The sequence below is a fragment of the Uloborus diversus genome, chromosome 2 (genome assembly GCF_026930045.1).
Source record: "Uloborus diversus isolate 005 chromosome 2, Udiv.v.3.1, whole genome shotgun sequence".
NCBI classification, from domain to species: domain Eukaryota; kingdom Metazoa; phylum Arthropoda; class Arachnida; order Araneae; family Uloboridae; genus Uloborus; species Uloborus diversus.
Window position 1 is genome coordinate 137,000,594 of NC_072732.1, and position 27,124 is coordinate 137,027,717.

At 34.0% G+C, this 27,124-nt stretch overlaps 1 protein-coding gene across 2 annotated transcripts in view; it reads right to left on the reverse strand.

Annotated features, from left to right (window-relative positions):
- The window catches only part of LOC129216040 (protein grainyhead-like), a 117,973-nt gene that overhangs the window by 46,653 nt on the left and 44,196 nt on the right, over positions 1-27,124 (reverse strand). For both annotated transcript variants that reach the window (XM_054850185.1, XM_054850184.1), the window contains exons 3-4: positions 15,952-16,191; positions 146-509 (exon numbers count right to left, since the gene is read on the reverse strand). In XM_054850185.1, the coding sequence (XP_054706160.1) occupies positions 146-509; positions 15,952-16,191 (604 nt within the window). The remainder of the gene's footprint in view (positions 1-145; positions 510-15,951; positions 16,192-27,124) is intronic.

Genomic DNA, 27,124 nt, shown 5'->3' on the forward strand with positions numbered 1-27,124 from the left:
GTGAAAAAATAGTAAAATCGCAAGTATTCATTAATTGAGGTTAAGTAAAGCGGGTGTTTATCTTATGTATAACTAAGTGAAATTTCTGCTGACGGGGGAAAAAAAACCGCTCTCGACAATGAGGATTCAAGGTAAATTTATTTACCGAAGATAAAACTTGTATCTCTCTGGACCTGACAATGTCTCCAGTAATTTCTTCCACTTCTCCATCAACAGTCTGTTTCACTTCGACCGCCGTGGGGGCAAGTAGAGGAAGAGCTTGCTGTTCATTTCCCGGATCTTTGTCATCCTTTCTCTGTCCTCCGTCCGGCATGGCACCGTCCGGAACAGGCTGGATGACGGAATCCTCGCGGTCTCCCGGATGCAGGATTTGTACCTTGCCCTCTCCTCGGTGCAGGTAAATGGCTCCGTTATTCGTCAGGTCGCTGGGCTGGACGGGGCTGGGCACAGGCGATTGGGTATCCGTGTGAGCTGTGATTATTTCTGGTTCAGGTGAGGCTACGGCAACACTGTAAGCAAATCACAACATAAATAAAGGAAATAAAAGTATTTGAAAGAGAAAGAAGTAAAATGAAAGCAAAGAAAGTATGCAAATGAAAACAACTAGGGGTGAAACGAGTTTGAGGGTTTTTAAGACTTTATATTATACGTTTTTTTTTTTTTTTTCCAACTGTCTTAGCCTAATTCGAAGACAACATTTAATTTTCGTCTTATTTGAAATTTGTTAATTCTATTTTTAGCTTCAAAAATTTAGAGAGTAATTCAAAGGGGTATTTTAGGGGGAGGCGATGGGGTTGAAAGGATTTTAATATTTCAAACTTCAATTTGGAAGGTTCTCAATTCTCATAATATTTGGCTTTAACATCTCCCGAAATAATGTCCAAAGTTTCATTTCTTGAACCTTAAGTGTGAAGTTATGCAATCTGATGGTAGTCAAGTGAATACTTTCCTCCTTTCCACCCAGCCCCACCTTTTATCTTGACATCTTAGGTTATACCATGTGAGAAGCCATCTGCATTAGACTCGATCCCTTTATGATTATTAAGAGCTGGATTAAGTTTCTTCTGCGACAATTAGACTCCCTCCTCCTCCTCAATACTACACAAAAACTACACAATAAAATACTACACAAAAAAATTGCCTCAGATCTGACTCACTATCATTGATTGAGTTGTCTTAATGGATTTTTTAAAGGAACAGGAATAAACTCATTAAGCGAGCCCGTGACTTTACATTTTTCCAGGGAGTGGAGAAAAAGCCATCAGAAAACAACAAAAAAAAACCACATATATGTAAATATGTTAGTCTCTCAAAACCCCAGAGAATGGCAATTTTACCTCCTGGTACCTAAATAGCCACGAAGAGTCCATTTAATCAGTAATGTTAGCTATTAATTGAAATGGGGGGAGGGGGGAGTTTGAACTTGCATCATGCAAATTCGACCTATGCATGATGCAGCATGGTTAGAAAATTAATTTAAAAAGAAGTTACTGGTCTAGGTAGGAACTTACTACAAAATTTTACTGGTCTGTAGACACTTTTAGTGCATTATTCCATAATGATTTTAATAAAAAATTATTAAAGAAAAAGAGAAATATGTAAAGCAAAACTAATTAACATGACGAATGGAGTTAATCAGCAGTTTTCAATAAACATGTCTGCGCAACTGGAAAAGAGAAGGGAATAGCGGGAACTCAACACTAAAGCTAGTCAGCGAGTTTAGCCACCAAAATATAATATCTGCTATTGATTTGAGGGGGAGGGCTAGATTGATCAAAACAATGTTGTATTTTGAAATTTCTTGACATTTCCTTGCAAAGCGGCAATTCTCGAAAAAAATGTCACTTGCATAACGCTAAGTTTATTTTTTTCAGCTAACCAAAGCCTTCAAAAAAAATGCTGTTGGGGAATAATACATGTTTTAATATACTATCAAAGCATAACAGTTAATCCCATATTTAATTAGTAGTTACTTGAATAAAATTAAAAACTTAGTGTTACGCACAAGACATTCTTCCGAGAATGGCCCGAAGACTTAAATAAAGGTGAAAATTTTTCTATCAAGTTTCAAAACACTGTAATGGTAGTTATAAAATGCTTTTATTCCAAGCAGAATAAAAAAAAATCCACTGGTACTGTTTTGTGTGGATTACTTGGACGATTACCGACTCATATAAGCAGCATCTCATTCTGATGGGAATCAACAATCGATTGTGAATCAAACGGACCACTTTGCTGAATTTTCAAAACTGTGCATTAATTTTTCACAGCTATGACGAACTTTAAACTTACTTTAAATAAATGATTTTAAATCTTTAAAAAGCAATAAGAATCGATGGATACCCCGTCCCCATCAAGCACGAAACTCGTGAATGAAGAATCCCATTAATCAAGTGTTTGTAAATTTGCGAAGAAGTAATATAAATGCATCAATCTTCAAAAACGTAGAATTACTTGACAATTGAACTGGAACGCAATATATTTTATGGCTAACATAATTTATTGAATGCGCTTTGTAACTGCAGACGTTTAACCCATTTATTAATGTGGCTATTCTTTTTCGCAACCAATAGAAGGACATCTCATTTCGCCCTTGACCAATTGCAAGACTTCTTGCAACGATTTCAAATGAATGTCATTAAAAGCGGAAGGACAAAGCGGTTAATAATAAAGACATTGTTGCAACGATATTAATGATAAAATCTTTTTGAAAATACACCTGTGATTGCGTTCTTAACTGAAAATATTTATCTTGCTTGTTTAAAAAAAGCTGTAATGGGATCGGCACATCAATGTTTCCAAGAGAAGTACAACGAAAAGAAATTTGAACATTGCTTACATCCTGACTAAAAATAGGTTGAACTGAATTTTCGCCAATTATCACTTACGTTGACAATGGAGACAAACTGCTTTTACAAACAACGCCCTAAAATTTAATTCAACCTAATTGCAGTTGACTAGCTTCGGAATAGATCTGGCCATAGTTGACAGAAGCCAGAATCAGAGGCGGCCTGATCTTAAGTTTGTGGTAGAGGGCGGAATTTCTCAACATTATATAAAAATGAAGCACAGGAGTGATAAGTATATCGAATGAAAAGGTACATTCGGGCATTAAAAAATTGCAATTATGCAGGATTCAGACAAAACTGAACCGAAAAAAAGAATTTTTTGGGAAGTCACAGTGACCTCCCGTGATCTCTCATCGGGGCGCCTCTGGCCAGAATGTTCCGTACAATGCAGTAGAATGTCAATAGTCATTCTTTATGAAAGATGGCTACGTGACACCACGCATTTTGAATGAAATAAAACCTACTTTTATCTCAACGTTTATGTAATATATAGCGTGACATGTGACTAGAGGAGGGACTAAGGTGGTGAGACACATTGTGACATAGAGGAGGGGGATCAAACAGTTTGAAAAAAGTGTGACATTTATGTGTAGCCCCTTGACTCATAAACCAAAATCAAAAGTCTATCCCATATCGTTTTTGAAGGAGATTCACATGAGAAGAGTACACTGATTTGAATGACAGTCAGGTTAACTTTTCTGTTTTTGACAGTTAATGTTCAAACTCTTCACCAAAATAGACTTATTTTCATTGAATCGATAAGTCTGAAAACCAGTCATCTCCTTTGGTAAAACACAGAAGGTCACTGGTTTTCGAACTCATCGAATCAATTTGCAGGCCAATAAAAAAACCCTACTTTTACTTTTGCCTCACGTAAATTTTTGGATTTGCTCCTGACAAGGAAATCATACGTAAATGTAATGCTGAAAAAAAAAAAGTTAAGTAGCAGTTGTGAAAGATTTTGTGAAATACAGTGTCTCCCAAAATTGTTCGTACACCTTGAAATTTTGTAGTAAAACCAAAATAACGCAAAACTGGATTCGAATATGAAGTCCAATTTTTTTTCACACCATTCCTATGCCATTCTGAATAAAACCTAGTAGTTTTTTTTTTTTTTTCAAAATATTGCCTTTTTTTTTTTTTTTGAAATTTGTCAAAAAACGATGAGACAGAGAAAAAATACGCCACAAGTCATCGTACACTGAAATATTTTCGAATAAATTAATGATTAAAATTATCATATGTCGTTTAATTATTTTTGCATTGGGTTGACCCTTAAAAGTCATTTAGCTTTAATTTTCCGTTTATTTATTTCCAAATATTCTGCTTATTCTTTTAAAATGGCAGGTATGCGTAGAAAACAACAAACACGATTCGAAATTTGATTTTTTTTCCCTCACAGTAGTCATAAATTGGTTTGAAATGTCTCTAAATTAATTAATTTATACCATTCTACAGTGAAGTGCTTGATAAAATGCTTTAAAGACAAAAATCGGATCGAAAACAAGGTAAATAAAGGTCAACTGGCAAAGTTAACAAAACGTGACGCAGATTTACAGTAAAAAAAAATATGAAAAATACACATTGGGTGCTGAAAAAGTTTCTGCAGAATTGAATGAAACATTGTACGTTTAATTTTCACCTAAAATTGTTCGCCAAGTTTTCTGATTAGCTGGATTAAATGGGACCTCTTCCCGCAGAAATTTTCTTGTAATAGTAAACTTACGCTTTCCGTCGTAAAATCAATGATAAATAATCTCAAAACGTTATGGAACAAGGGCTTACTTATAGATGAAAATAAATTCAATATTTTGGGTTAAATTGTTGTATAATTGTCAATAGAAGAAAAAAATGAGGAATTTAATCTTAAGAACTTAGCTGGATCATTTAATCAGGACAGGGAAGGTGTTCTTGTGTGAGGTGCATAACAGCATCAGGACTTGGAAATTTGGAATTTTTTGATGAAATAATGAATTATGCTGTTCAGTTAAATATTTCAAAAAACAATTTAAAACTATTAGCCAAAATTTGGCAATCGGAAACAACTTTGTTTTTTATCAATCTAACGATAATAAGTACACGTTTGCGTTTAGTGCCTCAAAAATTGTCCTTAAACTTAAAAATATCTCCTCAATCGCCAGATTTAAACTTAATGGAACATATTTGGAGATATCTGGTGGCTACATTACGAAAATACACCATTGAAACGAAAAGCAAACTGGAAACAGTAAGACTCGAAGTGTGGCTGAAACTTATTCAGAAATTGCATAAAAAAAGAAAGAAAAAACAATGAAATCTATTCCAGACGTTTAAAAGCTGTTGTTAATACTACATGATATTCTACTAAATCATAATTTTGTAAAAAATTAGATTATTTACTAATTATTTGGCATTTTTTCAAAGTGTACGAAGACTTTTGTGAAATAAAATTTCCGGCACTTTTTGGTTTTTGATTTTTAAAAAATTAAGTTTTAATGTTTTATTAAAAAATTTTGTGTAGTTTTGTTAAAAATAGATCATAGATTTTATAATTAAATATCTATTCCAAAATATTAATTCAAACCAATGCATAGGTGTCTATTTCATTGAAAGTCGTAGGTGTACGAACACTTTTGGGAGCCACTGTATGTTTTCTGAAGCATAAATCATTTGCTCTCGTCCCTCCGTTATCGAAACATGAGGTCTTCAAGTTAAGCGACAGTTTAAAAATAAATTTTTAAAACCCGCCAAATTTAGCTAGAAAAGGTCATTTAATCTCTATCTTCGTTGACATTCAAAGATATCGACATCTGATCACCGTTTTAAAAACCTTTCAGGTTTCGTTAAATTTGGCGATCTTTCTTAAAAATGTCACTTGATTTTAAGTCTATATTTCGATTGCCAGGGATGAGGGCAAATGATTGATGCGTCGAAAACGTATGTTTCATTAATACTCTTTCAATTACTGTTATTACATATATTTTCATTATTACACTATTTGTGTGGTTCACTGATGGGATGCAAAAAAATTCACTCTTTTATCAAGAGCTTTTAAAACTATTTTGATAAAACGAGTTTAATGTGTAATAGTGGAAGAAAGACAAACTGCGGTTTCATAAGTGGTTCACGTGTAATACGTTTAGGCACTAGCGCAGACAGAAATACCTTCTGGAGTGGGTTTTTGTAACAAAAATAGGAGAGGTTTTTTGATCAGAAATATCTTCTAAAGGGGATCTTTGGATCAAAAATTCTTTCTGAAGGTTTTTTTTCGATCAAACTGCTCTTTCATATGCATAAACTACTGCATTAGAATTTGCATTCATGTTAAAAACAACGCCTCTATGGGGGGGGGGGGAGGATTGACCCCCCCCACCCCAAACCCCCCTTTGCTGCGCTATTGTTTAGGTTCAGGATAAAAGCCACTGCTTGGAAGTCACTATAAAGTTATCAAAAAATACGTAAAGTGCGCTTTTGTTAAATGGCGAGTAGTAAACAAAAAGTAACCGATTAGGTAGTTATTTTCAACCAAAAGAATAAGTGACAAACTTCAACTTTCATCAAAAGGACATTGTTCGGGCTGTGCAGTGCAATCGGCGCTCTTACTTTAATCAAGCAAACATCAAAGTTTGTTTTAATACCATTTAGTTAAAAGAGGTTACACAAAGTTTCACCGTACAGGTGTAGCAAGCGTGTACAACGAATAAAAATGCAAAACCTTTATTTAACGTTTACGAAATAAAAATAAAACATTATTGATGCATAAAAAAAATATAAACAGCACTAAGAAAGTGCAAATTTGAAGAACGTTGTCGAACGTCGACACGTGTTTCGAGGCTAAAAAGAACCTCTATGATGTCTTGCCATCTATGAACTCATTTATTTTCGCATTGAATTCCTATGATTGGTGCATAATCAAAAGGCAATTTTAAATGAAATTTATGAAAAAAGTTTATTTTGAATAAATAGAACTGAAGGGCTTGGGGCAGAAATGTTACAATCCACAAGGAGTGACTTTTCGATCAAAATTTTTGTTTCTCATAATGCAAACTGATATAAACATGACAATGGAGAAAATCATATCTGGTCTGGAATTTCATTTGGAAAAAAACATTTCTGGTTTTATTATTGCAGAATATAGAATGAATAATGCCTTTGAAAAATTCTACATTTTTTTTTTTTTTTTTAAGTTGGGAATTGCCCTACTGAATTATTCGCATCATGTGGCATATCACATTCTTGCCCCGAGTCATTCAATTAGATCCAACCTTTTTTCCTACTCCTACAGGAATTGGTATAGTAGGAGAAATACTAGTATCAGGAATGGTGTAAAACAGCGGTTACAAACTCGTGGGCCGCGAACAGCGTGTTACTGGGTCGTGGACACTGGTCGAGAATCTAAACCAAAATAAATCTTATGGTATAAATTTCCGTTTCTTGTTAAAATTTACTTATTAGATATACCGTCACTCACAGAAACTCTCCCTGGCTCATCGCCAATAAGGAACTTAAGGATTAAGATTTTCCATATTTCTTAGGAACTTTCCCCTGTAATTGAAGATGAAATTTAATGAATCAAACTTCTTTAATGCAAATTGCCAAAGAAACTAGTATATTCAAGTTTCAAGTTAAAAATGTTCCTCCTTTGCTGAACTGGCATTAGTGAATTGAGGCACTTCAGGGGCTTTTCGACAACCTATTTGAATGAGACTTTTCATTGCAGTTAAAAAAAAATAAAAAAAAACACAATATAGAAATGCATTGAATGTTACGAATTATTTGAGACTGAAACAGTCCAGTTTCAATACAGAAATCAATTCCCTTGTAGAGGAAAAACAACACCAAAAATCCCATGGAGTTTTAACTTTGATGACTTGTTTTTTGAGTTTCCTTACAGCTATGTTAGCAAAGTGAATGCAATGAAGTTATTTTCTTCTTTAAAAATAATTTTGAAAACTGTTCTTGTACAGCATATATTTATATCTGTGGTGCAACATAAGAGAAGGGTATTAACATCGCCAGAATTCTTATTTTTAACGCACTTTCAGTTCTCATACGGTACATCATTTACACTTATAAAGACAGTTATGAACAGCCCCCCCCCCCCCCAGAAAGTAAATTTTCGCTTGCAACTGATGTATAGTAGTTAGTGGGCCTCAATCGTGTTTTCTACAAAACTGGTATGCCGCACAATCAAAAAGGTTGGGAACCGCTGGTGTAAAAAAAAGGGAGACTCAGCGGAACAGAAAATGATTGATCTAAAAATTAAATACAGTAGCACCCGTTTTAACGTAATACGTCCAAAGTGAAAAAATTTCTGCCACTTGTTTTCAGGAGAAAAATTCATTGCGAAGATTTATACGCAGCGCATTGAAGGTATCCATAGTTGCTGTTTTTTTTTTTCGAAAAACTGCTACGAACGGTCAAATAACAACTGATGGAACAAAAATTTTTGGTAAATGTGCAAAGAGGAAAAGGCTTTTGAAAAATGCATTTAGTTGGCCCTGTCCACCCGTAAGATCCCCATTACAAGCAGATTTAGATAAAATGAAAAGCTTTCTGCAAACACAAATTCTAACTGGAAAATTTTCTGCAAATAATTATTTTGCCTAACTCGCCCTTGAATAAAAAATTAAATTTATATTCAAATATGAGACGAACAAAAAAGTGCTTTAAATCATTTAATTTTTTTTTTACAATAACATATAGTTGGCTTATTTTTCACCAATCTGAAGAAAACTGCCAAAACCATTATTTTTTTTACACATGTGCTTTAAAGGCTTTTGGAGAAAGGCTTTAACAGAAATAAATTCTGGGATTCTCTTAAAAATTCCCTTTAAAAAAATATTTTTTTTATATCAACGTTAGCAGTTTGAAAAAAAAAAAAAAAAATCTGCAGAGCCAAAAATTTTTTGCGAACGCCGTTCGCGCGTTCGTCTATATTATGCAAGACTGATTACACGGGCATGTTTTAACTGGTGTGAAAGCTGTTTATTAAGTAAACACAAATGCAGAAGAACGTTATTTTTATTTCTCAATTGTGTGAGAGAAGATTGTCAATAATCAACTAAGCAGAAGAACAACATTTCAAGATATTTTTACAGTCTAATGCCATCTTGCCAATGCAGTCGATGCTAGTGCATTTTTGAAAGCTATCGGTGAGATAAGTCCGTCCGTAAACTTTTAGATGTTATCATTTGTCATCTAAGAAGCTTTGAATAGCCATAACTTGTAATTAAACTGCCGTTCTCAGTTTTTATCCAGCGTGCAGACTTATGAAAATATCCTCGATTAGCGGATGTATCGAACTACATGCCAATAAAAAGGCATTTCTACTGCCTTAGAGCAATATTTTGATCGATGAAGAAACTACTAGAGAATTGTCATTTAGATTAATTTGTATTTAAAAGTAGGAACTGACATTTAATTACTACGTAAGTACGACTTTAACTTTTTTTTCTATACTGCGACTCGGAATGATTCAGAATTTCAGTAAAGGGTGTTCCACATATTTCAGCTATTAAAAAACCAAGTGAAATTTTTAGGAATTCAACAATTCGTGTGAACAATTTGAATTAATCATTGTATCTGACTGAATCACTTAGAAAATAAATCGTTTATTTTACACGCGAATAAACTATAGGAAATTGGTTACAAGTGAAAAAACATCGTCATTTCAGCATCGTCGAATAAAAATTGTGAAATTGCACCTGTAACTTTCACGGTAACACTTAATAACAGGCAAGTAAACAGAAAACTCCCCCCTCTTTTGTATAGAAATCCCCTCATTTAAATTCACCTTGCGCACCTTTATTGTCGGGATGATTTCAGCCGTGAACTCACCCTCCAAAAGCCATGAATGACGCGTACAAATCACGTGATCTTTTCACTCCTCTTCTTCCTTCACGCCCCGCTGAATGGGACACCCGCCCCCGTACACCGTCCCGAATTGATATTCCTGTGTCTTTTATAAGTAACAACAATAGTAACCTTTTGCACAGCTGACCAAAGTCGGCAAACTCAATGGACCGTGTCACGGTTTTGCAAATTGAGAGGCTCCAGCATTGATGGGGCTCCTGAAAAATGCAGCAAATATGTTTTTTTTTTTTTTTTTTTTTTATGCAGCAGTGCAACCGGTGAGCCGGCTAGCTGTCCAATGCATCCGCATTTAGAGCATTGTCCTAGTGGTAGATATCGCAGGAAGTGACTAATTGCGCCAGTGGTAGTTAGTTGACAGCTTTCTTTTGACCTTGCCGTTTCCTGGATACAAGAATGATCCCGCATTTTAGAACTGCGCCGCAGTTTGGAATGAGCAGGGTATTATGATGAACAAAAACAGTGAAGGTAAAAGAATGATAATCACAAGCTTACTAATTATCGTGTTTTTTGTTTTCTTCCTCTCGGTCTCTCTTTATGTCAAAAAATAGTAATTCAGAAGGATAGAAATATAATGACACTAAATGCGGTAGCTTGGAAAATGCGCAGCAATGAATATCTGTTCATGTTCATTTAAGTAGCACAAAATTTAAAAATTTGTAAAATTAAAAAGTTGATTCGTTTGACCGTGGTCCCTCAAAAAAATACCAAACACATGCGACGAGTGAAGAAAAGGATTACTTGTAAGATACAGTAATTAAGCGTTCAATGTCACATTTATCAAGAGTAAAAAATGCTAATCGACCGTAACCAAATTCATTTGCCATTTATCAAATATCTCACCCTTCAACCAAAAGACTTAAAACCATGCTATAAACTACAGAGATATTGGAAGCAGGACCTCCAAGGGACGAGTCAATAAGCAAATTACTGGTATGCCCCCCCCCTCCCCCCGATACATTTCTTCTCCAAATCATGCCGGGATTCATTTTTGTCAGATAAAATGCAAAGATACTATGAAAAAATTAATTTATCTGTTTTCATTGAGGATCGGTGGGGCCCCATGAGCCATTACCATTTGGAGAAAGTATATTAACCATAGATTTCGCGGTTTCTGCTATCGTCTGACGTTTTGATGAAAATCACATATTATACATGTGCATAAAAAATAAATACCACAAATTCATCTACCTGGTGACCAAAGCCTGATTAACGCTGCACAGGCCGACCAGGCATGGACCCGGGGTCCCATGTTCCTAAGAGGACCCAAATTTTTCAAGATGTGTGTGTAGCATTAAAATATACCAACAGCATGTGCATTTTTTAGAAAAAATATTATAAAATTAATGATTAGAAATGATGAAACTAGAAAAAATCAGAATTTTTGTTCATTCTGCCATTAGTGAAATTACCATGTCGGTTTTGCAAGGGGGCCACCACTATCATAAGGGATCCGAAAGGGGTTTAAAAAAAGACAAAAGGGCCTCTCCAAAAATGTATTCTGATAAGTCCCAAACCTGTAGCCACTGCGTTCTGCCATAGAGTTTTCAGGGAGCCTTCAAATTATCGTGGTCCTTGGGCCTCATTTTCAGTTAGTCGATCCCTGCAGGCGACGACTAAATTCATATTCGAATTTACTGGCAAGCTCCAGTAACAGAGCCTGGATATTTATAGTGAAGTTTATCAAGAACTTAAGAGGCTTATGGCCAGGAGCGTGCACGGAGGGTCACGGAAAAGTCATTTGTGACGGGCCCCAAAATTTCTGTGCACGCCCTTTGCTTATGGCTGATATAATTTTATTATCCCTTTAAAAGCTATCTTCGTTATTTCTCTGAGCGTTCGGATTTTCTTTCAATTTTTAACTAGCTATGGATTTTCTTTATTTTTTGGTATCCAAGCAAGGAATTAAAACCACTTTGTTAAAGAGACACTAGAATGAATGAAAAAAGATATTAAAAAGTGTATTCCTTACTTCATTTTTCGTTTCAAGTTTGATTACTCACGCGAGAAGTAGTAAAATCCGGAAATGGCGTGCTACGAGAGTTCTACTAACGACATTCAGTGTCCCGATAAATTGAGCTTCCTTTTTTATTATGAATTTCCACGGAAAATGAAATCTCCTTTGCAAAATTTTGAAATAAACAAGCTGGATTTATTCATATATTTCACTGGCTCAAAAATCAATGATTTTAGTTTTATTACACTAAGAAGGGTAATTGACTACAACTCAAAAATCATAAAAAAATTCTATCTAGCCAGACATTCAAAACGTTTTCAGAGTGGAGAGAAGGTCGCAAAGAGTACATACTGCCCCCTAAATGACGCGCTTGATTACAGCAGTAGAATCTCAAAATGGTTGTAAAAATTATTTTCTTTCTCTTTAATTAGAAACAACGAGGGAAAAAAAGTTCTTGCGCTATAGCTTGTCTCCTAGCTTTTCTTTAAAAAAAAAAAAAAAAAAAAACACTTGGGGGGGGGGGGAGAGAAGTGACGTCCAGAATTGCAACTAGTGTTCAGATTTTACCGTTTTTTGAAGGCCGACGAGAGACAATGTCAGCCTAAATCGGGTACTAGGAGTCTATTAAAAAAGAAAAAAAAAAAAAAAACAATTGAAAGACCGACTCCGGAATCGTAGTGTAAATTTGACAAGTTCTTTGAGGGGGGGGGGACAGAACTGACCCAGGGGCCCCACCTTGGCTCCCGGAGACTCTGCTGTTTTTCACGGATTTAGAAAGCACGATACGCAAAAATTTTTCAACTACATTTGAAATTTCTCACTCTCAAAATAGAAAAATTGTGAGACCTAAAATTTAACTAGAATCCATATTGCTCTTCAATGTTTTATCATTCACAGTTTACAATTTGTGTAATATGTTGAAACACATCTAAACTCCGGATTTTATTGTCATTATTATTATTTTTTTAAGGAGCATATTTTTTTCAAATTTGGGGTATTTGACGTAATTGCAGAAAAAAGGGAATTTTAAATTTAATACAAAAATGCAAGAATAACAAAATTTGTGAATATTTTAAAGTTTGTTTCCTGAATCTAATTCTTTTGCCATTTACACTATGTATTTAACTAAACTACGAGAAACCGTCGAAAAAAAGGAACTAAAATTTAGTGCCCTAACTCAGCGTTTCTTAAATTGTGTTCCGCGGAACCCAAGAGTTCCATGGAGCTCTCTCAGGGGTTCCGTGAGACTTGCATGTTTTCTTTTCACACTTTTCAAATTTGTTCTTTAAAAAATCGATAAAACTAACGCTTTTTCAAAATTAAAACTAAATTTACGTTTACTTTAGTATCTAATCTGAGCGGTATTACATATCAAAGTTAGTTACTGTAGGAACAATTTTATTTGATGCCTAAAGTAATGACAATTTCAGACTGTCAAAAATTGCCTGAAACTGTGCCTTAAGGATTTCAACTTCATATTTTTTCCGAAATCAATTCCAAAATAACTCCTTCTCACCTAATGTCTCCGAAGATATCCTAAAATTGCGTCAAAAACTTCTATTTCGAAAATTTTCCGGAAGAAGCTTTTAATCCTCCAACATCACCGAAGAAATTTTAAAAGTGATTTCAACGTTGAAAATATTTTGGGAGTGCACACCAAAACCCTTTTCTTACAACATTATTAAATATTGCCTAAAATTACGATTTTCGACGTCAATTTCATATATTCTGCTCTTGATACTAGCCACTCTCCCTGTATCTATGGCAGTAGTTGGAAAGATAATTTCAACATTTAACGAGTGAGGATCAATTTAAGGAGCAGTAATGGTCAAGGACATTTGAATGTTCTAACTCCGTCTGACGTCAACACATAGTATTATTTATACGTAATTAAAAAATTGTTGAAAAATTAAGACATTTTAATTTTTAAGGTTTAAAAACTTTTTCTGTGTAAATTAAAGTGAATTATTATAACTGTTATAGATAAGTTTTTCTATTTTAAATTGAAAAAATATTTTAATCATATAAAAAATACTCAGAGTTACAAATAGAAGTATATTGGTATCTTTCAATAACAAATAATAACTAGCAGTTATCAATAATTAGCATGATCGTTAATGAAATCTGCTTAATTAGAGATTTAATGACAAATAGTTAATGTGATAGTCTGTTTGATGTAAGAACCTGCGCCGCCTATTAAATGGAATCCTGGCTACGCCACTGCAAACTGGTGATGAAAAACCAGGGGTGCTACGAAAAAAGTGAGCATTAAAAAGGACTCCACTAATAAAAGAAATTAAGAAACGCTGCCCTAACTTGATAAAGTAACTCTGTTCCAGTCTTTAAAATAAAACATAAGGGAGATACATAAGGAAAATTACTAAAGTAAATGCTTGCGAAATTTTAAATTTCGCCTTGTTAGGTAAGAGGATATAAAGCTTGAAAAAAAGGAATGAAATTAATGTCTTCCGCCGATAAAGATTACAGGCACCATGCTTTATACAAGGTAAGCCGTCAAGTTTGGAAACTGATGGAGAGGTTTCCATAGAACTTTCTTTCGTTTTCCTCTTAGGCTGCTTAATTTTTTTTTTTTTTTTTTTTTTTTTTTTGCAGATTTCGACAGAGGACTAATACGGAGACAAGAATTTCGAGGGGGAACGTAGGGGAGTAATAATAAAAAATAAAGCGAAAAAGAAAAAAAAAACTATCTCCAGTCATTTCAAAATGCCTTAGGGGAGGGGGAGAGGGAAGAATGACATCGAAAATCAAGGAGATCGGCAAGGAACTTTGCCTCGGGGTAGTCTCAGTTGCAAAATATTTTTTTGATGTGATCGTTGTTCTGAATAAAATTAATGTTAGTGTGGAGTTATTAAATTGGGAGCTTCTCTTTCTTCCTCTCTCTCTCTTTTGGGGTAATAATTGTTCGCAAAAAAATGCTTTTAAATGAATGAAGAAGTTTTAATCACGTTGTTTCCTGTTCATCATCTACGAGGAAATTTGAAGCAAATAAATGAAATTGTTAAAAACGCAGAATATAAATGGACTTTTTTTCCGTAGATAGATGTGAATATAGTCGTCATTAAAGAATCATTGGACTTCAAGGAAAGAAACAAAGCCAAATAGCTAACATAAATGAAATTTTTTGATAAAAAGTATTTTAGAGGCAAAGAACTTAAGTGGAATAAAATAAAGAAAAATGTTTTTATTTTATTGCATTAATGTATGAACATGATATCAGGCAAGTGGCTGTCGCGTACATGGCATAATCAGGAAGCCCAATATCCACTCTTCGCAGCAAAACAGGCTGAATATCATCGGCAGTAACGCGTACGTAGAATGTTAGCTTCTAAATGCTCGCACGGAAACAGCGAGGTGGCCACATGATCGAAATCATATTCGAACATTGTCATTTAAATTTATCCATCAAATACAGGCAATTTCATGGTTGTCAATTTGTTTTATTTCAACCTCCACCTCAAAAAAACATCCGTTAATATATATTGAAAAAATTACAATCAAGTAGCTTTTCATCGAGATAAAAGAAAAATTGATTGAGAATTGAATAACCCGCGAAACAAGTGAGAAGTCAACCAAACCATATCATAAGCATGTGCAACCTCGGAACAAAATTCCCCAAATAAGTGTCGGTCTTTTTATTATTATTATTTATTTATTTTATTTTATTTATTTATTATTTTTTTTTTTTTTTTTTTTGCTTTTAGCAAGGGGACTTGATGTCTCTACAGCAAGTTTATATGAAACCCGATCATCAAAATTTGCAGTACAACACGACGTTTCCAAGGTGAATATTGAAGGTTTGACTTGTCATGATCGCATCCGTTTTAAATATAATTCAGAGCCTCTGCTCAACGAATGTGGATCCTTCCAAACAACCTTCCTGATCTTCGAAAGTTCCCGACATAGTAGTAAGTTAACCGACTTAGAATTATCGTAAGTACAATTTTTCCCCGTATTAAACCAACAGTAATTCGTGACTTAAAATAAATCCATAATCGTAATACACAAAGTCAGTGCTGGATACGTAAATTATCGAAGATCTCGAATGAAAATTTATTGAAATTTAACAAAACTCGTGCAAATAAGTTTGTGAGTTTCTTGAATATTCAACCAAATTATTTACTACAATGTATTTTATAAATTCCTTCCTGAGGCTCCCAAGAGAAGAATATTGAGGTTTTAAACTAAATTTGAAACAGTCTGCAAGTTTCCCCAAACTGTCATATCGACAATTCTCATAACAATTACACTTATAAATGCATAAACTGTCCTTACCTCCATATGGCAGCGGGCAACTTTCCAACGAGCCCCTTGCCAAATTTGGCCAAGGATGGCAACTTGTAGGTTTCGTAGATTCCGACTGCATCTTCCGTGTTCCCGTTGAGAACCACCAGAGGATGTTGGTAGTAGGCCCTCCAGTTCTCCTCAGAGATCGAAGGCAGGGGCGTCGTCTGACTGGGGCTGATGAGCACCGTTGGGGTGTCATCATCTGGTTCTTCCTTTACAGAAATAATGCTGGGGGAAAAAATATTTTGTTAGAATCCATTGCAAGACAAGAGAGCGGTATAATCAATGAATATGAAGATTTCAGCTTGTATTTTCAGTCATTAAAAGAAAACATATGTACAATACATTTCAGAGCAGAAATGTATTGTCGCCCTACGTTTTTAGGCAAACATTTTGCTCTTAATAACGGATTATGTACAATCGGCGCAAAGATAACCTTATGCAATTTAAGAATTCTTCCTGTTTCTTGGCATTACAACACAGAATGGGTCTTCGTTCGCTTCAATCTTTTTCCAGACGACTTCGGATTTGGTCTTTCTTTGCCAATTGATGATTTTCATGAGTTTCAGGGCCTTGAGGACATAATCTAGCCATTGACTATCTGGTCTTGATGTATTGCACATTGGCTTCCAATACAGAAGTTTTGCCACTAGATTGTATGTCTCTCGAAGTGATCGAGCCAGGATAATAGAAACAAATTTCACTACATCTTTTTTTCTCCTAATATTTGTTTTTATTCTCCTATATTCCTTTATCCTCTTAAGTTACTGATATCTCTTTGTGTCAAAATCCAAGTTTCAAAGCCATATGTCACTACAGGCCAGCAGGCAGGACCTGATTACCCAAAAAGCACGGAAAATCCCTCAAAATTTTCAGGAAGCCCAAAAATTACTGAAAAACTGCCCAAACATTTCAGATTCAGCTTTTAAAGAGATTGCAAATATTAGAACTGGTTTAATACAATTTGGCTCAACTGTATTACAATGCGCTTTTATAAAAATTAATTTTGTGACATGATAAATCTATTTCAACAAATAACCACCCTTCACTGTTCAGAGTTAAGTTACAGTACAACCGTACTTAATGTACAAAACTTTTTTTTGTCAGGTAGGAGGAGGGACACACTGAGCTGGATTCTCACGGGGTCCCTTTTAAGAATACTACTTGTAGCATCTGTGAATTTTATTTAAATGTGCGTTGAATTTTAAGAAAAATTTCGCTAACAGTATTAAGATTGAAACGAAGTTCCTCCCCCTTTCAATCCCCACGGTAAACTTAGTAGAATTAAATGAAATCAACCTTTCCGATAGTAAGGTATTATACAGTATTTTGATAAATATCTTTCAAATGATGCCTATATAGCTAATGGAAATTTTTTTTATCACAATATCAGTAAAACAACATCTATTAAGGGCACAAAGGCAACGATAAAAGATTATATTTTCCTCGTTTTTAATAAAATTATTAAAGCTATTTTCTCAGGTAGAGATTTTTTTTTCTTTAAAAAACAGGATAGTTCAATGCGACCTTTAAACTCTTTATTATTAGCCTCACCAGACGGTGAATGGATATGCAAATTGCGCCTCGACGAAGAATTAACGAGAGGTTGAAGAACAATTTGACCTAATGTATAATATTAATGGAAAGAAAAATTCTTAATAGAATCGAGTTTGTTTACGGAGCTCAGGCCTCGAATCGAAGAATGTAGTTCCTAACATTGAGAACCGATTTTATATTCTTGGCGCTCCCTCCAACGTCATTACTTGGGCATTGTTCTCGGAGAGTTGGGCGTAGCCTTTCTCTCGGATTTAGGCTACAGCTGGTTCTGGATAACGCCTAAACCTCGAATATTACCACAGGCATTCGACTGGTTTTGTTTTCCTATCTGTTGCCACTTCGAGCATAGAAAGTATCAAATCTATACAGACGATTGTTCAAAGGGTGTGTTGCGTTTTTCGCTCTTGAAGTGAGGGAAAGGACATACACAGAAAATCCCGAAGTCTCATATTTTTCAGAAAAAAATCTTCATGATGGAAAATAAAATCTTTTTTATTACTATAAATGTGTTGGAAAACGTAATTATAGGGGAAAAAAGAGGTAATGTATTTATAGGTAGAGAAAGGGGATAGTTGTGAATAACTATACAGCTTGTTAAAAAATACATATTCAGCCTCCTGTTAAAAAGACTTCGTTTTTGATGTCGTCACAGAGTGCGACCTTAAGGGTCTCGTAGAGCTACAAAAATGCACATGAAAAATGTTTTACGTAACTTCGTGATAGACAAAAGGGGACCCAAAAACGACTTGCTACAGGCCCCCAAACTTGTAAATTCACTCACTGACGCTGTAAGCATTCAGAAAATTTCAGTTATTCTGACCGATTTAAAATAATATCTAAGAATTGCTCCAGGAAAAAAAGTTATATATTTCATGATGGGTCCTGTCAACAACGGCTGGTATCGCCGAAAGAATTTGAATGGTCACTTACAAGAAGAGCCATTATTTTGAAGTTCAGACAAGGTGTGGCAGTGACCATTTTTGATTTTTCTAATTTTTTTATATGTCAAAATAGGTCATGAGAAGTGAACATTCTGAAATTTTTAGCCTTCCAAAAAATTTTTTTCGCGCGTTAAAAATTTCCTAAGTTTGAGGTTTTGCAGCGCATTTTTAGAAAAATTCTAAAAGTCGCATTTCAGTGCGCTTTAGCTCTTTACAGAAACACCACATCACGGTTATGTTTATATTTATTGGTTGTACTGTATCTAGTGATGATGACTTCATAGTTATTTTGGTTGGGGGTTGTTGCTTTCATCAGATAAGGAGTCGCAAAGTATGGATTTTATCCGTTTTCGCGCAAGTTTAACCAGCGTTATTTCCCCCCAAAAAGCCACCCCCCGAAAAAAATTTAACATATGCTGAAAGTTTATAGTATAAAGAGAGTAAATAGCACAAAATTTGTTTGAGGTTTAATTTTTTTTAGTCGAGAAATGCCCTGATATTTTTCAAATTTTCAAAAATTGTGCTTTTTTTTATCACAATTAACTCAAAACAGCATCACTAGGAAAAAAAAACCTTTTATATATTATGGTACCTGGCTATGTGTAAAACATCATGAAAAAGAAAACAGCATGGGATCTCTTCCTGTTTTCTAGAAAATATTGTTTTTTAATAGCTCATTTTATGCGTTTTCTCGTGCGTAAAACGTGTGTCTAGTATGCAGATTAGATCAGCTAAAACTTAAAGGATGTAGTAAGAATGTATATATGTGTGTATAGAGAAAGAGAAAAAGACTAGTAATACATTATTTTTCTGATTTTTACAAATTGATGGCATTTTAATTGCAGGTAAATCAGAAAACGATAAATCGATATCATAGGGTGGTCCTTATTTATATGGGAATTTTTTTTTTTTTTCGGAATTCAACAAGTGACGCCCCCTAGTTTTGTGACACTATAATTAAAAGTTACGTGTGCAAAATTTGAACTAGATCGGTCAATAATAACACGTGCTCCTAGGCCGTTGATCTTTAACACTTTTGAGAATTTTCTCACAAATCTTCGAGCTTTTACTTCAGACCCAGTTACATCGCTTCTCCTAGGTTTGCAAAATATTTTTACTGTGAGGTAGCACTAAAATTAATCTTTTTAATTACTTTATCTAAAGATTTTGCGTAGAATAAGAATGAAATAATGCTTTAGAAACTTTCCTTAATCGTACGCTTTTCTCAATGTATTTGGATAGTGTGTATTTTTTCCGATAGTCTTGGACGGTCTGTAAAATAAATTGCTTTGTGACTCATATTTGGGAAATTCTTCGATTAATATTGTGCTCCTCTTTCAGTTGTATCATTCACAATTTTCAGTATTTTAACGATATGTCTTCCCTTTAAATAGCTTCCTTCATTTTGCCGTAAATCATGATCAAATGGGAAAAAATCTTTTAGTATTTGTAACTCATCAAACAATCTTATTGACTCGTAATTGATTCTATAAAGAGGAAGATCTTTACTAAGAAAGTATTCCAAATCATCTACTGTTATCTGAAATTTGTTAAGCAGTCATCAGACACGTCTTTCTTACCACAAGCATTTTTTGGACTAATCTTTTCCTATCTTCAAAGTTAATTCCTTCATCCAATACGGTCAAAGCTACTAGTTTATCCCCTAAATACCATAAGTGATTTATGAATTCTCCAATCACTGCTTCTGCTGCATGTTTGTCGTCATTTGGTACGCTGCTAGTTTTTCAGAAATATTATATTATTCAAAGGAGCCTCGATTGGGTTGCTGCGAAAAACCATGTCATCATACAGCATTTAATTGTAAAACAGCATTGAAGGGCTTTTTTTTCATGTAAGGTCAATTTAAATTGTTTCCTAAATATAAAAATTTTCAAACAAAAATTCTTTTTGCACCCATGTGACTCAGGGATAAGTTCCAGGTTGCCGAAAACATATCCCTATAGGAGGAAGTTCACCAGGAAATATTATTGCAAGTTATGAGAATTCTCCGTAATCTTTCTCAATTCCGCTTTTTACGAACAATAATATGTCATCAACTTCGTCTTTTAGAATTTAAGTGGTATGTGTACTTGATTGAAATGTTATAAGTTCTGAATGATGGAAATCTTTCCACAAAATTTTGAAGCGCTTAAATAATTGAATATCTGATCTAGAACTAAGAAGGGCAAGAACTTCGTTAAGGACACACTCTGCAGTACGATTTCAAGTGCATGATGATGGCAATCCAAATGTAATATATCACCGTTCAGTTTTTGCTCTAAAAAATTGCATGCACAATTTATTTGGTTGGTATTGAAAGTCATTGTACCAAACAGTACAGCTAGAACAATTAGCAATAAAGAGCTATCATCTAAGATATCAAATACAACTGAAGAAATATCTAAGGAATTCCGAGTAGCTGTTCAATATTAGGACCTGAAGCTATCACGGTAATCCTGTCGGCGTTCTTTTTCCAGTTACATCTTGATGTAGCTTTGTATCCCAGTGAATGACTACAAAATCTAAATTTAAATTCATGAAATTTAATTTTACCTCTCGAAGATTTTCTTTTGCTCCCTTAAGGAATGTACGATTGATCACTAGGTCATTTGGATTTACATTTACTGCATCTACATAGGCTGTAAATAAATGAACAACTCCCACACCCTCTTTATCCCTAATATGGCATTTGTCTAACAGTGATGAAAAGCGAGCAGATATCAATAGTTGTCAAGCTTTTTTGCATTGTTGTAGACCAGCTGTAGAAAACAAAAGTTTAACAGGTTAGGATAGATACCTATTTCGGTTTCTAAATCTTGTGAATCTCAAGAGTTTGATGGTAATAAAGGACTATGTACTGAAATAGAAGAAAATTAATTTAAAGTATAGATTTCTACATTGTTCCGATCTGGATTTTTTTTTTAAATTTATATTTTAGCTATGGAAAATACAGTATATTATGTTAGGAGTAATCGAGGATTTTTCGAAATTTCTATTTTAAAAATTAAAAATTGCGTAAGCATTTAGTTATGTTTATAACTAAAGAACAGCGAATTAAAATATAATTGCAATTACTTATATTTATAGCATTGAAACCCTGCGACTCTATTTGCCAAACCTATTACATACACAGGGAATTTTCTAAATCAACACCCCCAAAGCCTGGAGGAGGCAATTTGTTGTTGTCAAAGATCATTCATTAATGGCCTAGGACATTCATTAATGGCCTATAGAATCAATTGTGTCCATCTTGATGGGAAGAAACACGTACCCCTGCCGCTCGGTTGGAACAAGCGTGGAAGAGCGGTACGCTTGACCCAAGGCCATTGGTGTACATTTTATTCCTTGTAACATGTTAAATTTTACAGAATAAAAGTGAGAGAATGGTCGGTATGGAAGTAGCAGCTCCTATTGAGGTTCAAAAATACTTTAAATATAAAACGTTAGAATATTTTCACATAAAAATGAGAAAATCCGCAGTTTTTCCTTCGAAACTCAAAGAAGGGGGCCCTAGGGGCACGTGTAAATATTAATGGATTGACTTTAAATTTTGCAAGGATCATTTATTTGTACAATGGATCAAATTGAGGGGGCGTCGCGTAAAATATCTGAAACTTCAAAAATAAGGACCACCCTAATATATATACATAATATATATACATATATATATACATATATATACATAATATATATATACATAATATATATATACATACATATATATATATATATATATATACATATTATATATATATAGGGTCTGGTGGGGAAGTGGTCATAAAATCGTAGGTTTTCATCTTAGGTGGATAATAAATACAACAAATTCTTTAAACACTTCAACTTTTTTTGTTGTTATTTTACATTTCATTATTAAAGAACACGGTACATTGAATTTTAGGAGGAAAAATATTGATTTTAGTAGTTTTATAGCACTTTCTTTTCCCTATGTTTTTATGACTACTTTACCCCATGGGGTGGGAGAAAGTGATCATAGCATGGGGTGTAGTGGTCATAGTTAAAAATAGATGCAAAACTATTATAAATAACCATGATACTTGTATATTTCGGTTGTTTTTATACTTACAAGTATATTCACGAGTACATGCGTGTATACACGAACATATACGTGTCGTTTATACACGAGTAAACACGTTCCTTTATGAGTAGATACATGTATACATCAAATACATGAATGCACGTGCCTACTCAATTATACATGTGTATATATGAGTACATAAGCATGTATACGTGATTACCTACAGGAGAGTATACATGTCAACATGAGTACATACGTGTCGCATGTATATACGTGTCACGTGTACATACGAGTAAATACGAGTCATCATATGCGTGTATGGACTGGTATCTGGAGAAAATACGTGCATATTTGGGTATTGATGTGTATATTAGACGTATATATATGCATATATAAGTGTACATACATATACGGGTATACCCGAGTTACTTCGCGGATACATCCAGTGCGTCTTTGTACGTGTCTGCTCACGTATATATAATATGGAAGCACGAATATATACGCATGTATACGTGTAAACACGATTATGTACCTGTATAGACGTATATGCGTACATTTACGTGTATACACAAGTACATGTGTGTATACACGAGAATATACATGTCGGCCTACAAAGTGAATCTAAGCTCTTGGGAAAAAATCAAAGGGGTGTGAGAGGGAAGGATAAGAAGCAAAGAATCATAAGGAAGTTATAATCACTGACGCGCTACATGCACACAAAGCCAGAAACTGATGGATGCAAAGCAGGGCACACATTTATTGCACAAAGATGATTTTACCTAACATTTAAATTTTTAAGAAATATCTAGAGCATTTGCTGAAAGTTATAGCCTGTAGTAGCTCTAATACACGCATCGCAACAAAGGCGCAACGGCTGATGAAAGTTTTTCAAAAGTCTCGTTATTGGAACAGAGAGTGATCATTGAATGCGACGCGTATATTAGAGCTGAAGGCCGCAAATTTCATCAATCGCTTTGAAACTTTCTTAAGTCCTAAAATGTTGTGTAAAATTGTCTTTGTGTAATAAATTTGTAACTTTTTTTTTTTGCATCCATCAGTTTCTCGCTTTGCGTGCATGTAGCGCGTCAGCATTGTGTTTGTGACCATATGTTCCTTATGATTCTTGCTTCTCACCCTCCCCTCTAACACCTTTTAATAGTTTGCTCAAGAGTTTAAACTCACCCTGTACACTTGTATTTCTTATGCTATGTGTCTACTCGAGTACGTACGCGTATATACGTGTTCTTATGTATACGAGTATAAGCGAGCATATACGTGTATAGTAGAATGTGTAGCTGTATGGATCAAAAATACTTGCAGACACCCATGTACGTATTTACTGGCGTATTTATGTGAACACATCTATTTACGTGCCTACACGAGTATATATGCTTATGTATACGCATATACTCGTATATTTAACCCCTTTTACTGTAAGAACAATACCTATTAAGTAAAATTAATATTTAAATTGTATCTGCCTTATACGTAAAGATTAAGTGACATTAGAAGAACAATATTCGTTAAGCCTAATATTATGACCACTTTACCCCATCTTACTTAAATTGTTCTAAAAAATTAAATAAATTCAGCTAACTGCTAATAAGTAAGAGTTCCTGAGACATGTAGGAAGCTTCCTGTACAGTCAATTTGTTCCTAATTCTAACAAACAAAATTTCCCAAGGAAGTTAAAATAGGTGTTTAGATTTTAATTTTTTTCATATTCACGCAAAATCATTTTTTTACCGAATAAAATTTTGCCAGTCGTAAAATTTTGTATTCAAAATGTAGTTTCTAACTGCCCTACTCTAAAATAAAATTTTCACATTCATTCTAACATTTATTTCCAAGCCTAAGCCATTTATTTGACGTATGACCACTTTACCCCATTGACCACTTTCCCCCACCAGACCCTATATATTGATTTATCGTATCATTCCCAAAATAATTCTTTCTTATTTATGTCCATAGCAGTGGAAGAAATTTCATGAATAATATCTGCTTCACTTTCCTCTAAATGTATTTTCTATGTCATCTTCTAATACCTGTTCAGAGTTCTGTTTCTTTTGGTCTTGGTCAGGCATCTACCAGTCAACAAGGAGAAAATAAAGAAGAAAACATTTTGTCAATCTCATGTGAGGGGTGGGCTCTCCCAACTCGTAAAAGTACACGATTTTCAATGAAATAAAGAGAGTTTCTTTAAGAAAAGTTTCTTTATGGTGAGAAAATCGGGAGAAATCAGACGCCCGATCAAGTAGAACATGCAATGAGAACCGAGATGATTGAAGACAAAAATATTCCAACCGAACAATGTCTGACAAAAAGTCAAATTCAAGCTGGTTTTAGCCGATATACAGAGCAAAAAAAAAAAAAAAAAAGCAAATAATACTGATTTATCAAGAACCGACAGCCTTTTTGAGGTATTTGAAGATAACATAAAAAGTAGACATTTGGAGGAAAGTGAAGCAGATATTGTTCATGAAATTTCTTCCATTGCTATGGACATAAATAAGAAAGAGTTATTTTGGGATTGATACGATAAAACAATAAATCTCTCTCTCTCTCTCTCTCTCTATATATATATATATATATATATATATATATATATATATATATATATATATATATATATATATATATATATATGATATCGATTTATCGTTTTCTGATTTACCTGCAATTAAAATGCCATCAATTTGTAAAAATCAGAAAAATAAAGTAGTGCTAGTCTTTTTCTCTTTCTTTTATACATACATATATACATTCTTACTACATCCTTTAAGTTTTAGCAGATCTAATCTGCATACTGGACACACGTTTTACGCACGAGAAAACGCATAAAATGAACTACAAAAAAATTATTTTCTAGAAAACAAGATGAGATCCCATGCTGTTTTCTTTTTAATGATGTTTTACACATAGCCGGGTACCATAATATATAAAAGATTTATTTTCCTAGTGATGCTGTTTTGAGTTAATTACGATCAAAAAAGCACAATTTTTGAAAATTAGAAAAATATCAGGGCATTTTTCTTCTAAAAAAATTAAACCTCAAACAAATTTTGTGCTATTTACTCTCTTCATACTATAAACTTTCAGTATACGTTAAATTTTTTTCGGGGGGTGGATTTTTGGGGGGAAATAACGCAGGTTAAACTTGCTCGAAAACGTATAGAATCCATACTTTGCGACCCCTTATCTGAAGAAAGCAACAATCCCTAACCAAAATAACTATGAAGTCATCATCACTAGATACAGTACAACCAATAAATATAAACATAACCGTGAGGTGGTGTTTCTGTAAAGAGCTAAAGCGCACTGAAATGCGACTTGTAGAATTTTTCTAAAAATGCGCTGCAAAACCTCAAACTTTGGAAATTTTTAACGCGCGAAAATAAAAATTTTCAAAAAAAAAATTTTTGGAAGGCTAAAAATTTTTAGACTGTTCACTTCTCACGACCTACTTTGACATATAAAAAAATTAGGAAAATCAAAAATGGTCACTGCCAAAATTTCCGTTTTTTGTCTGAATTTCAAAATAATGGCTCTTAAGTACTTGATGAAAACACTTAGCATTTTCGCATCTCAGAGATAATACTTCAAGTTAAAAGTTTAGCTTGACTTAAGTGTTAATCTTCGCAAATTTCTTAAAAATCACGATTATGGAGTAGTCTTTTTATGCAATGTTTTAACGTCTTAATTTAAAATTAGTGTGTATGCAATACCTATTTTTTTCTAGTTTCCGCTTCTACAGCTGTGGCATCGACTAGGCATTAAAAAAAAAATCTGTTTTTTTTTTTTTTTTCGAATACATTAGTAGTACCGTAATTCATTATTGAAATCAGATACTCGAGCAATAGGACTAAAATTCGGTATTTTAATGTCAAGCAATACTAAAAATTACTGTTTTCTTACGAGTCAGTTTCTTAAAAGTAAACTCAGTTCTTTTTTTAAAAAAGTACTATTTAATGTTAGGTAGTTTAGAACTTGAGACTCCACGCCACTACCAAAAACTTTTGAGATTATTCGCTTTCGGACATCTCATTTTTAAGTCATATTACCATACTGCCAATAGTACTAATGTGGTAAAATAATGTATGTATATTAAAGCAGTTATGTCCCCCCCCCCCCCTGGAGAAAATTCCGGTTGCGCTATGAATCAGTGAGTATAATCACGAAACATTTCGTCAAACACGGGAAAATTTGTCACAATTCCAAGAACTTCTTAATGAATACACCTCTTTCATCTCAATCCGCCAATGAATGCATGTAAAAGTAAGCGTTATGCACAAAAACACGCGAATAGCATATTTTATGAAAACATCGTAAATCACACCGCAAGTTACTTTCAGACAGATGTCGACTAATGGAATGAAGGTCAAATTGAAAATTTCCAACTGAAGTAAAGACTCCGCGTCTTCAACCAAAGCAGGTTTTTGCGAGTTGTTATGAAAAAAGACAACCAGCATGCTACAGCCGTTCATTCGCAGAGTTGGGAGTTCCGTTCGCAACACCACGCTTTGACGATTTTCATAGGAGGTTGCTTCTAAATGTGTAAAAAAAAAAAAAAAAAAGAGTTCATCACAGGAGAGAATAATATTCTTTGCGAAAGGAAGCGAAAGGCGTG